This window comes from Taeniopygia guttata, chromosome 1 (assembly GCF_048771995.1).
Source record: "Taeniopygia guttata chromosome 1, bTaeGut7.mat, whole genome shotgun sequence".
Lineage (NCBI taxonomy): Eukaryota > Metazoa > Chordata > Aves > Passeriformes > Estrildidae > Taeniopygia > Taeniopygia guttata.
The window spans coordinates 48145563-48157654 of NC_133024.1; the positions used below are offsets into that span (position 1 = coordinate 48145563).

Below are 12092 nucleotides of genomic sequence, written 5' to 3' on the forward strand. Positions count from 1 at the left end.
ATCATAGATTTGTTAAAGTTGGAAAATGCTGTTAGATCATCAAGGCCAACTATTAACCTAATGCTGCCAGGTTCACCACAATATTTGGTGTGATATCTGGGGAGAATACTGGGGAGGTGGAGGCAGGGAACCTCTTCAACATCTCAGCTCTGGCATTAATCTCTTCCTTTCCAGCTGCACGTACGAAACTTTCTAAGGACCAGCAGTTGGGAAGTTGGGTTTCCCTTTCCAGTGGGAGTTTCTTCTGTCATCTTGTCACCACTTGGGTAGTTCTTCTTGTAAATTTGAGGCTTTCCAATTATGCTGCATATAATTATAAGTTAAAAAACATTTAGGGTATGCACTGTAGTTTTGATACATACTTGGGAGTGTTGACATCAAGTGTGTTTTTAGCAGCTTACTCTTTTAAAAATCCTCTTTTTAAATCCTTCTAATTACATAAATATTTTTCAAAATGTCTGTTTAGGTTTTTTTGCAGAATGAAATTGTAGGATATTCCATAAACTGGGCAAAGCGATGCATTTTTATTTTCTTAGAAGAATAAATGATGGCTATTTTACTGTAAATATATAGAATATGAAACAAGACATAAAGTTTGAGGGGAATCCCAATTTCTGAGTAGCAGGTGTGCATCCCCAAGTTTTATCGAGGTGGGGCAATTTGTGAAGTCTGTGTATTATGAACACTTCTTATCTGCTTGGGAATTCACAAGCAGTCAGTGTGTCTTATAAACAATACAGGATTATTGACTAAATCTGCTTGCAAAGATGACTCTGCCTTGTTTATTTCTGGTAAAATACTTGTTGCAGTCAACATTTATTATAGCCACATGACCTCAATTTGATCTTTATTTCCTGCTTCTGTTCATAGAGAAAAAAACCCTTATAAAATACTAGGATTTCCAGCCATTCTTCACCAGTATCCTAATCTTACACTATTTGTACATTTGCCACTGGAAATAAACTCTTGGTGTCTTAAACCCTATATTTCACCTTCATGCCACTTGTTGGAACAAGGTATAATACCAGGATGTTACTACATGACATAGCTTATCCGTTTCTTTGAAGTGCTGCCTTAAGATCATCCTCCTACTTACCAATTTATCCACTTAAACCAGTGACTGATTTCCAGAAGTGAAAACTTCTGACACGTTGGATAGTTTTATTTTTTTTTTAACTCAAAAGACTGTTATTCTTGGTTGTACATAAAAATTTCAGACCCGTCAATCCAGTAACTTGTGACAGACTTTGTTCTGTGTCCCTGTAATTGAGTTTGTGTGTAACATTCTTTTTTGTATTTTCTTTCTTTTTCCTTTGATTACCTCTTATTTCATGGATTGCTTTCCTCTTGTGTTCTGATTATGAAAAGAAGGCACAAATTTGAAATTTGCTGTTCAGTAGCTGTCTTTTACCATATGCTATTGGGGCTTACAAATTTCTTGCAGCAACTCTATCGTGTCCTTCTAGAACCCCTGTCTGCTATGGTCAGCCTCAGAGCTGGCATCATCTAAATAAATTGGGCTGACAATGATCATGAATACTGCTACTAACTGAAAGTAACACAGTGTTTTGCATATTATGTGCTGGCAGTAATTCCAAATTGTTTAATTCCAAGACTGGTGTTTATAAGTGAGGCATCTTTGAAGGAGTCCAACAGATTGCAGGGATTGTGATAAGCATAAATGGGCATAAAATGGCTCCTTTCATACCTCCTCTGCTTGGGTAGAGGAGGTGCAGTACTTTAAGTACTTTAAGTGATATTAAATTAAACATTCAAGTAGTGATTCCAGACAGTTATTCCCAGAGTTCCCATGAGGGAAAATGGGATGTTAAAATCTGTTTATGGGATGTAGGTTTGAGCACATGCGGAGCAACTTCAACTGGACAGGTTGTAACACTACAGAAAGCTGCTCTGAATTGTCACTTTGAAACTGTGTACATACTCAGTACTGGATTTGGGAGCAAACATGCCTCTTCTTATATTTTCCTATTACTTTCACTTATGATTTTGTCATTTCTCCAATGGTTCATAACCTTCTCATAAATGTCTCCCACACTTAAGAAATAAACAAAACCCAAACAAAAAAATTTACATGCTGGTGGACTTGACTTCTGTTTATGGAAAAATATGGATGGAGATGTTAATATAGGCAGTTTTGTACCTGTTCATGTAAATCCCTTTGAACTACATCTTGGTCCATGAGTTCCATAGTGGCTTCTCAAATGGAGTATGTATTTTTTGGATTCTGCTTCCAACTGAAGTCCATATTAATTTCTGAACTCTTATAATTTCTGATAAAATCCTCTTGATAAGGTATGAATATGTTAAACCCGCTTCTTTGTATCATAACTCTATTTTGAAGTTGCCTGATTTATGCAAGAGGTTAAGTTTTTACAAGAGCAAAAACACAGAGCCAACTTATATCCTATGCTAGCTTCAGCTCCCTGAGAGCTCTTGAACAAACAGAAACTACAGCACTTTGGACTGTGCCAGAAGGTTTAAAAATTCCCTAGAGAATAAATAAATCTAACTAGTGTTGTATATTTCCATCACATTTGAGATTACCCTTGAAGTTGAGATTTTTGTTGTTTCTCTTGAAGTTTACCAGTATCTACTATATAGAAATGTATGGAATTTGTCATAGGTGAAACTGGAAGGCATACTTGTGAATCCCACCAGAGAGAGACACACCTTGTCTTCCAAGTTTGGATGCTGGGAATCACAGAAGAGGTAGTTTAGAAATATGCTTAACTTTTATGATACCATATTACTTTGCTGGCCCTGCAAAACAAGTTTCAGGCTTGACTTCAGTGGGAACAGGACATTCAGACATGACCAAGAATAAATTCCTAACATAGATGATTCCCAGATCAACTAAGCTCCCCCAGGGGAGAGAGAGTTGATGAGCAGGAGGAATGAAGTTCGCTGTTTAGGGGATCTTTTTCCTGATGTCAGTTAATAGTTTGCGTGTTCACTGCTAACTCTCATCAGCAAGCCGACCTCCAATTGCAGAGAGAAATCTTTCATCATATGAACTATTGGAAGTAAAAAATAAGCTGTAGAAGGACAAAGTTGTGGATGAACTGAGTTTTAATTTCCTCAGTTAAGAGGGGACTGTTGATTTCCATGAGAGAACAACTCACATACTTATTTCTGAAACTTTAAGTTATTTGAAGGTGTATCTTGCTTTGATGGCAGCTGAGCATGACAATACCTTAGGTGAAATTAGAAAGAAACTTGTAGTTAGCTGAAGTGAATGGGATTTACATTATCCTTCCAAATAACTTATTTAAATGTTATGAGAACACTGCTGTGTCAGTGACAAAATCACTCTTCCCTTCTCATCCCTCACCCATCAGACCAGAAATAAGAGTTTCTATTTCCAGTCCAGACAGGAGCCACATGATGGGATTTGCCATGTTACAGCTAAGTATATTTTTACCAAGCCCTAGACATTAGGACTATGCTGCCCTTCTCCTTTACAAGCAGGGAACAGGCCTTACACAGGTACCCAGCTAAGATGTGTTGATAGCACTGGTGTGGGGGACTGCCCTGGCTGGACACCAGACACCCACCAAAGCCTTGCTCTCACTCACCCTCAGCTAGGCAGGGGTAGAAAATACAACAAAAGGCTTGTGGGTCCAGGTAAGGACAGGGAGAGATCACTCAATTACTCTCATGGGCAAAGCAGACTCAGCCTGAATTTAATTTATTACCAATCAAATCAGAGTAGGGTAATGAGAAAGAAAACCTAATCTTGAAAATACCTTCCACCCACCCCTCCCTTCTTCTTGAATTTAACTTTACTCCTAGTTTTCTCTACTTCTTCCCCCTCAGCAGCTCAGGGTGACAGGGAATGGGGATTTATCATACATTATCTCTGCCACTCCTTCCTCCTCAGGAGCAGGACTCCTCATACTCTTTCCCTGCTCCAGTGTGGGGTCCCTCCCACAGTAGAAAGCTCTCTACCAATTTCTCCAATCTGGGTCTTTCCCACGGCTGCAGTTCTTCAGGAACAGAGTGCTCCAGCGTGGGCCCCTCCCACAGGGTGTAGTCCTTCAGGAACAGGCTGTTCCAGCGTGGGGCTCCCGCTGAAGTCCTGCCAGCAAACTGTCTTCACTGTTGACTTCTCTCTCTATGGGTCCAGAGCTCCCTGCCAGGAGCCTGCTCCAGCTTGAGCCTCCCATGGAGTCACAGTCTCCTTTGATCTTGCACTGCTCCTGTGTAGCATCCTCCAAGGGCTGCAGGTGGATCTCTGCTCCAGAATGGATCTCCATGGGCTGCAGGGGAATCTCAGCTCTGGCACCTGAGCACCTCCTCCTCTCCTCTTCACTGACCTTGGTGTCTGCAGGGCTGTTCCCCTCATGTGTTCTCATTTTGCTGTCCTAGCTGCATTGCACAGATTTTTTCCTCTTCTCAAACACATTATTCTGGAGGGGCTACCACCATCACTGCAATGCTGGGTGGTGGGTCTGTCCTGGAGCTGGCTGGCACTGACTTTGTTGGACATTGGGGAAACTCTGGGAGCTAGTCATGGAAGTCACCCCTGCAGTCCCCTTTGCTACCAAAGCCTTGCCATGTAAACCCGGTAGAACTACTAAAATTAAGATGCTGCTATGGAAGGTGAAGCAGTGTGGGCTTTGCTCTGCATTAATAATGAACTGAAATTCTAGAACTCCTGGGTTAATTTGTCACTGTGTTGCTAGGACTTCATAAAGCCAATGCCACTCTTCCTGTGAATATTGTTATCAAAAAGTTAGCTGCAGTTATTTAATGCAGCCTAGCTGTTCTTCTTACCCATGTGGTCTCAAGCCAATTCCAAAAATCCTACTGTTTATGCTGTCAGGCACTGATATGCAGCTGCTGGTGCAGAAATACCTAGCATATACCAGGCACAATAAATTCAGAATAAAAGTTTAGCAGTACTGAAATAAGTAGCATCTACCAGTAGCAATTAATGAAACAGTGCAAAAGTTGCTTTACCTGATGTATATGAAAATGTGCCTAAAAAATGAGTAGAACTTCCTTGATGAGCTCAGAAACAACTCCTTCCCACCCATCTTGATTCTATATACCTGTTGTGCTTTCTTACTTATGCAGTGATTAAGTGCCTCTATGTTCCCTTTTCCCCTTCAGTTTTGTAGAACTGATAAGCAAAACAAAATGCTCTCACAGACTTTTTGGAAATATATGTGATGGGTCTCATGGGTCTCTGTCACACCCTTAGCTTACTTCATGTAAGTCACTATTGGTGCAAGAGTCTTGCCTTATAAAGCTGTTTCTCTGAAAGGTCCTTACTGTCTGTTTACTTTACTGACTCCTTTATATCAAAGCTTTCTGGGAAAGCATTTTCTTTTCTGTTCCCCTTGGGTCTTGTGAGTTGTTTTTGTTTTGGTTTGGTTTTTTTAGGTTTTTTTTAGTAGTAGTAGTAGTAACTGTAAATCTGTAGCTCTTTTAGAATTTCTCCATGTCAAAATGTGAAAGGACCATGAATTTAATTCACCTGTTACAGCTCATTATTAAATAGCTTTATTCAGCTACTTAATAGCTTTCAGCAATTAATTTTGAAATACTTGCCCATCCAGCTGTGTCTGTATGGATTTACATTTGAACACTATAACTACCTAATGATTTAATTCTCTTTACAGCTACCAACAAGCTGATGAAATCTTAATATTTTAACAGTTAGTGATTGACAAGATTAGACTAATGTGACTCCCAGTGATTCCCAGGGAATACTACTCTTAGTATTCACTATTTTGTCCTGTGCTAACTTTGCCTTCAGGTGTGGTATTCATTATTCCCCTGACTCCTAGGCAAATGGTGGTTCAAGACTTCGGTGCTGAAGGAAGTCTAGTTAGGTGGAAGTTCCCAGCACCTCACTTCAAAGCAGTTGGTAATTCAGCATCTGGATGATTATGGCTTTGAAACCCTTCCTTGCTGTGTTTATGCTTGGGTTCTTTGGTGGTTGTTATCTGGGAAGAGTTAATTGTAATGCTGGTTGCTCAGGCATTTGATACTGTCACAAGACAGGGCAGTTGCTTTTGTGAACTGTGAGATTAGCAGACAAGCTGGAACGTGTACAGATGTGTATTTCCAAAGTAGTAGAAAACTACTGAACATTACTTGGCAGGTATGGCAAAGCTGTTGAAATGCTACTAGGTTGCAATATGTTTTCTTTATATTCTGTCCACATTGTCTGATGAATCATGTGCATTTGTCTTTCACAGTTTTTTAGTGAGTGTTCTTGTGACAAAAGGAGCCTAGAACCCAGTAGTAACACTTTTTGTCTCTGCCACAGTATTACCTGCTGCTTGACACTGCTTTTGGTGTCCAAATTTCTGTAAGCAGAACCTTTTTTAAGGAAAGTTTGTAGCCTGAAACTTCCCACTGCAGTTGAGAGTTTGTGGCAAAAATCAAATATGGAAAGAAGGAACTCCTTGGTTTCATGTAGTTGAGGAATTTCTAGCCTCATTAAGGGAGCTAAAAGTTATTGCAGTGCCTGACTTTTTGGACCAAGTATACCCACATCTGCTAGACTGAATAAAATCTAACTTTTTCCATCTCCCAGAACCAGCACTGAATTAAACCACTTACCATATTCTTCTTCAGTGAGAGTAGAAGGAGGTGGTGTTGTAGTGAACAAGTTATAAAAGTGGTGTCATGCATGAATATCATGGTAAGTGTCATGCATGAATATCATGGTAAGTTTTAACCAAATCTGGGATGATGCTCACATTAGGGGTCTTCATGATCTGCCATGTAAGAGTCCTGAAATCTTGATCTCTTGACTAGGGAAAAACAGACCAAAGTGTGTTCATTTCATAGTGAATCAGCATGTTAGTTAATATTTTAAATTTAGAGTCTTGAGAACTTCTATCTGAAACAACAGAATTAAAAAATTGCCACCTTCTTAAACATGGTGCATGGAGTATTAATTTCAGTATTGCCACTTTCAATCTGCTAAAATGAAGTTCATGATCTTCTGATCTGTATTGGAGAAGTAGATAGTGACCATAAATGGGCAAAATACTTCAATGAGCTCTCCAACTTTCCCTCCCACCCCCACCCCCCCCCCCCCAAAAGGAAATGAATGCGGAGAATGCATTAATTGTTTGGGACTGTCCACGTGACAGCCTTATCTTCTCAGGCAAGCCCTTTTAAAAATAGGGTATGTGTTAAACATGATGGAGTTTAAAAACAACATCTTTAATAACGTCTTACTAGAACTGCCAAGTTAAGCTAAAACACAGTTTTCAGGAGAAAATTCCTAGCTAATATCTGAATTTGTACTTTTATAGTTTGTTAGTACTTGTGTTAAAGAAGTTTAAGAAAAGCTGCTGTTCCAAGCAAGCTGTACTTTGCTAAGTCTTTCACTGGGAACCATGTCCTAAACTTGGAAACAAACTTGCATATGCTCAAAGTATAAAACTGGTAGATTAATTGTTTTACTTATCTACATATTCAAGAGCATAGGGATTGTCATGATACCTCTGTACTGTGGGTTGCAGAGTACTCAAACTGACTGAATTTGAGCTGTATCTGAAAGGTGGAAAAGCAAGGCCTGACTGGCCTAAACATAGGAGCAAAATGCTGAGTGCAAGAATCTTCCTTGCGCTTCCTTGTGCTGCGCTGTCGCTGCCATCCCTGAAGTTCTTGGATACACTGCTGTCTGTCGAGTGCTTGCATAAAGAAAGGCACCTATTGTCTGCTCAGGCATCTAAACCCTCTTGTAACTCTTAGACATTCTTTCCCGTTAAGAAACTTGATCCACCTTCTATCATTATACTGCTTGCTTAAATTTGGGCGTTTGGTGTAGAAGCACCTTGTGTGTGTGTGTGTGTGTGTGTGTGTGTAACACACAGAATGTGTTAGGGGATCCACAAGTTTCCAGCTGCAAATTAGATACTGTGATGGTTTGCTAAATGTATGCTGTACAACTCTGGTACTTTTTTCTGCTTGTCCATTGTATCAAAACTCATCAGTGTAAGTAATTCCTGAGTTGGTCTTGAATAAGAATTATTTTGAAAATTGAGTTTTATTTTATTTTATTTTGCCTATCTAAAAAAATATCTCTCTTTAGGGTGGTGTAGTAGTAGTCTTCAGCTTTGCCTTCGGCAGGAGTATATGATCTCCACAATATGTGGCATGAGGCTGAATGTCAGAGTAAAATACATGCACTGCTCTGTAGCAGCGCTTTAGAAGCAAACCTAGCTAGGTCTTGACAGTCACCTGGGAAAAATACAGGCCAGGCAAATAGGAGGAAGGCTGTCTCCTGAAAGCAAAACTATTCTATGCAATCCTTTAATATTCCTCTATGCAATCAGCCCTTTAATGTGTTTTCTAATGCTTTAAGCTTTGGCTAAATTCATGAGCCTGTAGAGAAGAAATGTGAAGGCACTAGCTGCCAGGGATGGCAGTTAGCTTGAAGCTCCAAAAGCTGCTTTCACTGAAAGTTTCTTTGCCAGTCCCTGTGTTCCAGCTTTCTGCTACTGGGCTTGTGTTGTGTTGGCCCAGACATGCAGCAGAATGAATTGGAGTTGATGGCAAATGCTTATTACTGCCTGCTGAGAACCTGACTTGGATTTTTCTAAACTGTTATTTTTAGACTGTACAGTAAGTGCAGATGGATTATAGAAATGCTTAGTAATTTGGCTGTTACTCGTTTCTCTTTGAGACAGCATTTCTCTGGGCTGCAAGCCCTCCTTATTTCTGTTAAAAAGAAGATATCAGTATTTCTTCAGCAGTAAGTCAGCTGAGGAAGGCAGATTCTTCTGTTCTAGTTTCTAAATACCTCTAGCATAAACAGAGTCAGCAAATTGCTTGTGTGACTGCGTAAGTTGAATCACGCTGAGCTGGTCTTTTATCAGAAAGATGCATTTTAATGGTGAAAACTGGTAAGTGGAGCACTTTCACCAGAGTGGAAAGCAGCAGAATGCAGTGGTTTTAGAAGTACAACAGGTCTAAATGATCAGCGCTGGATGGCAATAAAAACTCCTATCTGGATGGCAGTAAACACATTTATAGCAGTTAAAGGAAACAATTTTTTCCCTCTCCCACCCTTCTTTCTAGTTAAGAATAGTTACAGATATCTGCACTTTGGCTGGCATTTGGTTGTGGTTTTTTTTTAAGATAAGAACTTTGCCTCCTTGTCAAATGCCTGGTACATAGCAGGATATGATATGCAGCTTGTTTTGTCTCTGTTCATGTTTCACTGCTGTGGCTGGATTTTCCTATCTTTTGGATATGCAAGTTAACACTAATTAAAAAGAGACTCATTCCAATTGTTCCTAATTTTTTCTCACATTGTGTTGCTTTCTTATTGATAGTTATCAAACTCCCAGTAATTAGCAAAGTGCAGGGTGTTGATTTCAGAACAGCATCCTGTTTCTCTTTTGTTTGCTTTCAAGTGTACATAGCGTGATGATGAGTGGGGTGCATTATTCAAATCCAGCAGTGTGGATGCTTCCAGCCCCAAGTCAGGAAATGCTTGACTTGTGAAGAACAAACGGCCGCTGCACGGATTTCTGGCTCTGCTGTGATATCATGAAACGAGCCTGAGGAAATGCCATGACAGCACTGCTAGCTCTTTGTGAGAGGGGGATCCTTTCTGCACTCTCTTATCCCAGGAATCTGTTCTTGGTGTTCATGGGGTGACAGCTCTGCTTGGACATGCCTCTGCTTCTGAGCTGGATCTCGCACCAGAAGGTACTGACTGCTCCTGTAGTGTGTGTGTGCAGTTCATTCATTTCCTGTCTCTTTGTACGGTGGAAGGGATCTGCCGCTGCACTTTGTGCGGTGATGGAGTGAGCAGGGTTGAGCTTTTTCCTTGTCTTGAAAGTAATTGTCTTGCTAGAAATGTTGTCATTAAGTAGCCACATTTGTTAGGCATGTTTGTTAGATTAGAACTTCACTGTCACACTTGTTTATAAGCCTTACAGTATGAAGAGCGGCTTTGCTTTGTTAATAAATTCCAGACTGAAATTTTCCATGTGGAAGCTAGACACAAATTAAGGAGGGCTGCAGCTACTCTGCACAGCAAAATTCTCTTCATCTGTGGAAATAGTGGAATCCAGCCAGCAAATTTTGTTCTTCTTCGTAATATCCATAGTATTCAAGTTCTAAGTTTGGATTAAATTGAAAGCACTGCTCAGTAATTACTAAGGGATGCATTTGAAAGCTATCACTCCAGCAAAAAGGGAACATTCACCTTTGTTCGCTGGAGGCTCTTGTGAATTCAAAGGGTTGGGGTTTTTTTTTTTGTGTTTTTTTTTTAATGCTTCCACTTCTGTCACTGCTGTTCAAGAAAGCATGTGGTGTTACAATGGAGATGCTCTGCCCTTTCTAGGCTTACAATAAAATGTTCTACTGTTATGCTGCATCAGGCATGATTTAGTAGGCTGAACAGTCCCTCTATTTTGCAACTTAAAGATATTGGTGATAAATACTCAACTGAAATCCTGTTTTTGAGGTTTTAAGGGTTGCGGCAGTTGGAATTAATTTTTACAAAACCTCAGCTACATGACATGAGGTGAATTTGGTGGTGATTATTTTTCTGCATTCCTCCCTTTGGTTTTAATCTACACTTAGGTCAGATGAAAGACCTTGCATTTCTTCTATCAGTTAAAGTGATGTTTCTTTCTAACATGAAGAAATAACTATAACATAACTATTCTGTGTAGAACACAGTGATGTGTCTTGATGTATAGTACAATATTTCTTGGCAGTACTAATCACATACCCTTTGTGCAGTGTGCTACTAATGCATGAGGAAGGTGTTTGCTTCCTTTATGAATTAACACTGTTGCAGGCCTAGTCACAAGGGACAGAACTAGATCTAGCCCTTGAATTGCAGAGCGGGAGTTAGCTCAGTGCTGCCACTTTATTCTACAGTATCTTGCCAAATGGATGGTGTGCTGCTGTAGCTCAAAAGGTCTCTAACCAAGATCATAGGTGTGTGGTACAAATAGAGGAGACTGGGGATTACCCGGCTAAAACTGGTGCTGTCATTAGTTTCAACTATCAAAACTCTACTGCCTGTGGTAAAGAAATTTTGTGTCAGTGTCATGCTTTACTTATTATGTTGCTTTTTCAGAGTAGAATCTACCTGTAGGAGATGCACAGCTTGGGCAATGCCATCTGTTCTGTTCTGAGTACAGCTAACTTTTTCTTTTTGAATCGCCACATATCGGATCTGGTGTGTTTGGGTGGAGACTGGTTCATACAATCTTAGGCTGCTTGGATGTGAATAAAAAATTTGATTTGGGTTCCCAAGTGTGGGGTTGCTTTTTTTTTCTTTTTCTGTAATTGCTCTTACTAGATCAGATATATTTCCCTGAAGGAAAATATTGCTTCTTCAGTGACATTATAGAGTACTTGTTACATTGCAGTCTTGTTTCATTGGTTTTGGTATTGGGGTTTGGTTTTTTTGGTTTCTTTTTTCTCCACCAAGTTTTGTAGTGTTGTTCACACTGAAGAGCCAAAGTAGTATCACAGGTTTAGTTTTGCACTTGTGGTACCCACTGTCCATCCTTGTCTTACTGAGGGCATTGCAATTGGGGGTGTTGTTTGGAACAGACCTGAGGAAGGATCTCTGCTCTTGAGTTATCTTGGCTGTGCTCAGAGATCAAAGAGTTACTGTGAGCACTGTTTCAAAGTCTTAAAGTACACATGCTGCTGTTTCTTCCTAACAGGTGTGGATGCTCTTGACATCCTAGAGGGGAAGAAAGCTCACCTAAAGCTCTCAGATCCATTTTGTTTGGTTTCATGTTATTAATGCCTGTCACTGTTCAAGCATGAGGTTACTGCTGCTTTAGAGAAAGCTTTTGTGCTGTTCTAGCATATTTGAGTTGGTGTATTGGGGTGGGAGTAATTTCCTTGTTCTGATTAATGAAATAGTATTCTACTCAGCAGTATAGGGAAACTTCATTAATAAAACCTATAATAATGCCCTGCATTATGTTTCTGCATTTGAGAACTGCTGTTCCAGCACTGCACCATCAGCTCCTAATTTTCTGCGCTGAGAAGTCCTGTGGAGCTCCCTTTGGAACATAGTAATTTCCTTCTCTGTCCAACAATATTTAGAAAAAGAT

The 12092-nt window shown here is 40.0% G+C and overlaps 1 protein-coding gene across 5 annotated transcripts in view; it reads left to right on the forward strand.

Annotated features, from left to right (window-relative positions):
- Positions 1–12092, forward strand: part of TBC1D4 (TBC1 domain family member 4) — a 109018-nt gene that overhangs the window by 52327 nt on the left and 44599 nt on the right. The window contains exon 1 of one of the 5 annotated variants that reach the window (XM_072928173.1): positions 9495–9708. The exons of 3 other annotated variants lie outside the window; for them this stretch is intronic. In XM_072928173.1, coding sequence (XP_072784274.1) covers positions 9673–9708 — 36 coding nt within the window. In that variant the 5' untranslated portion in view covers positions 9495–9672. Of the gene's footprint in view, positions 1–9494; positions 9709–12092 lie in introns of those variants that run through there. One more of the 5 variants, XM_041715769.2, reaches the window with a different exon arrangement.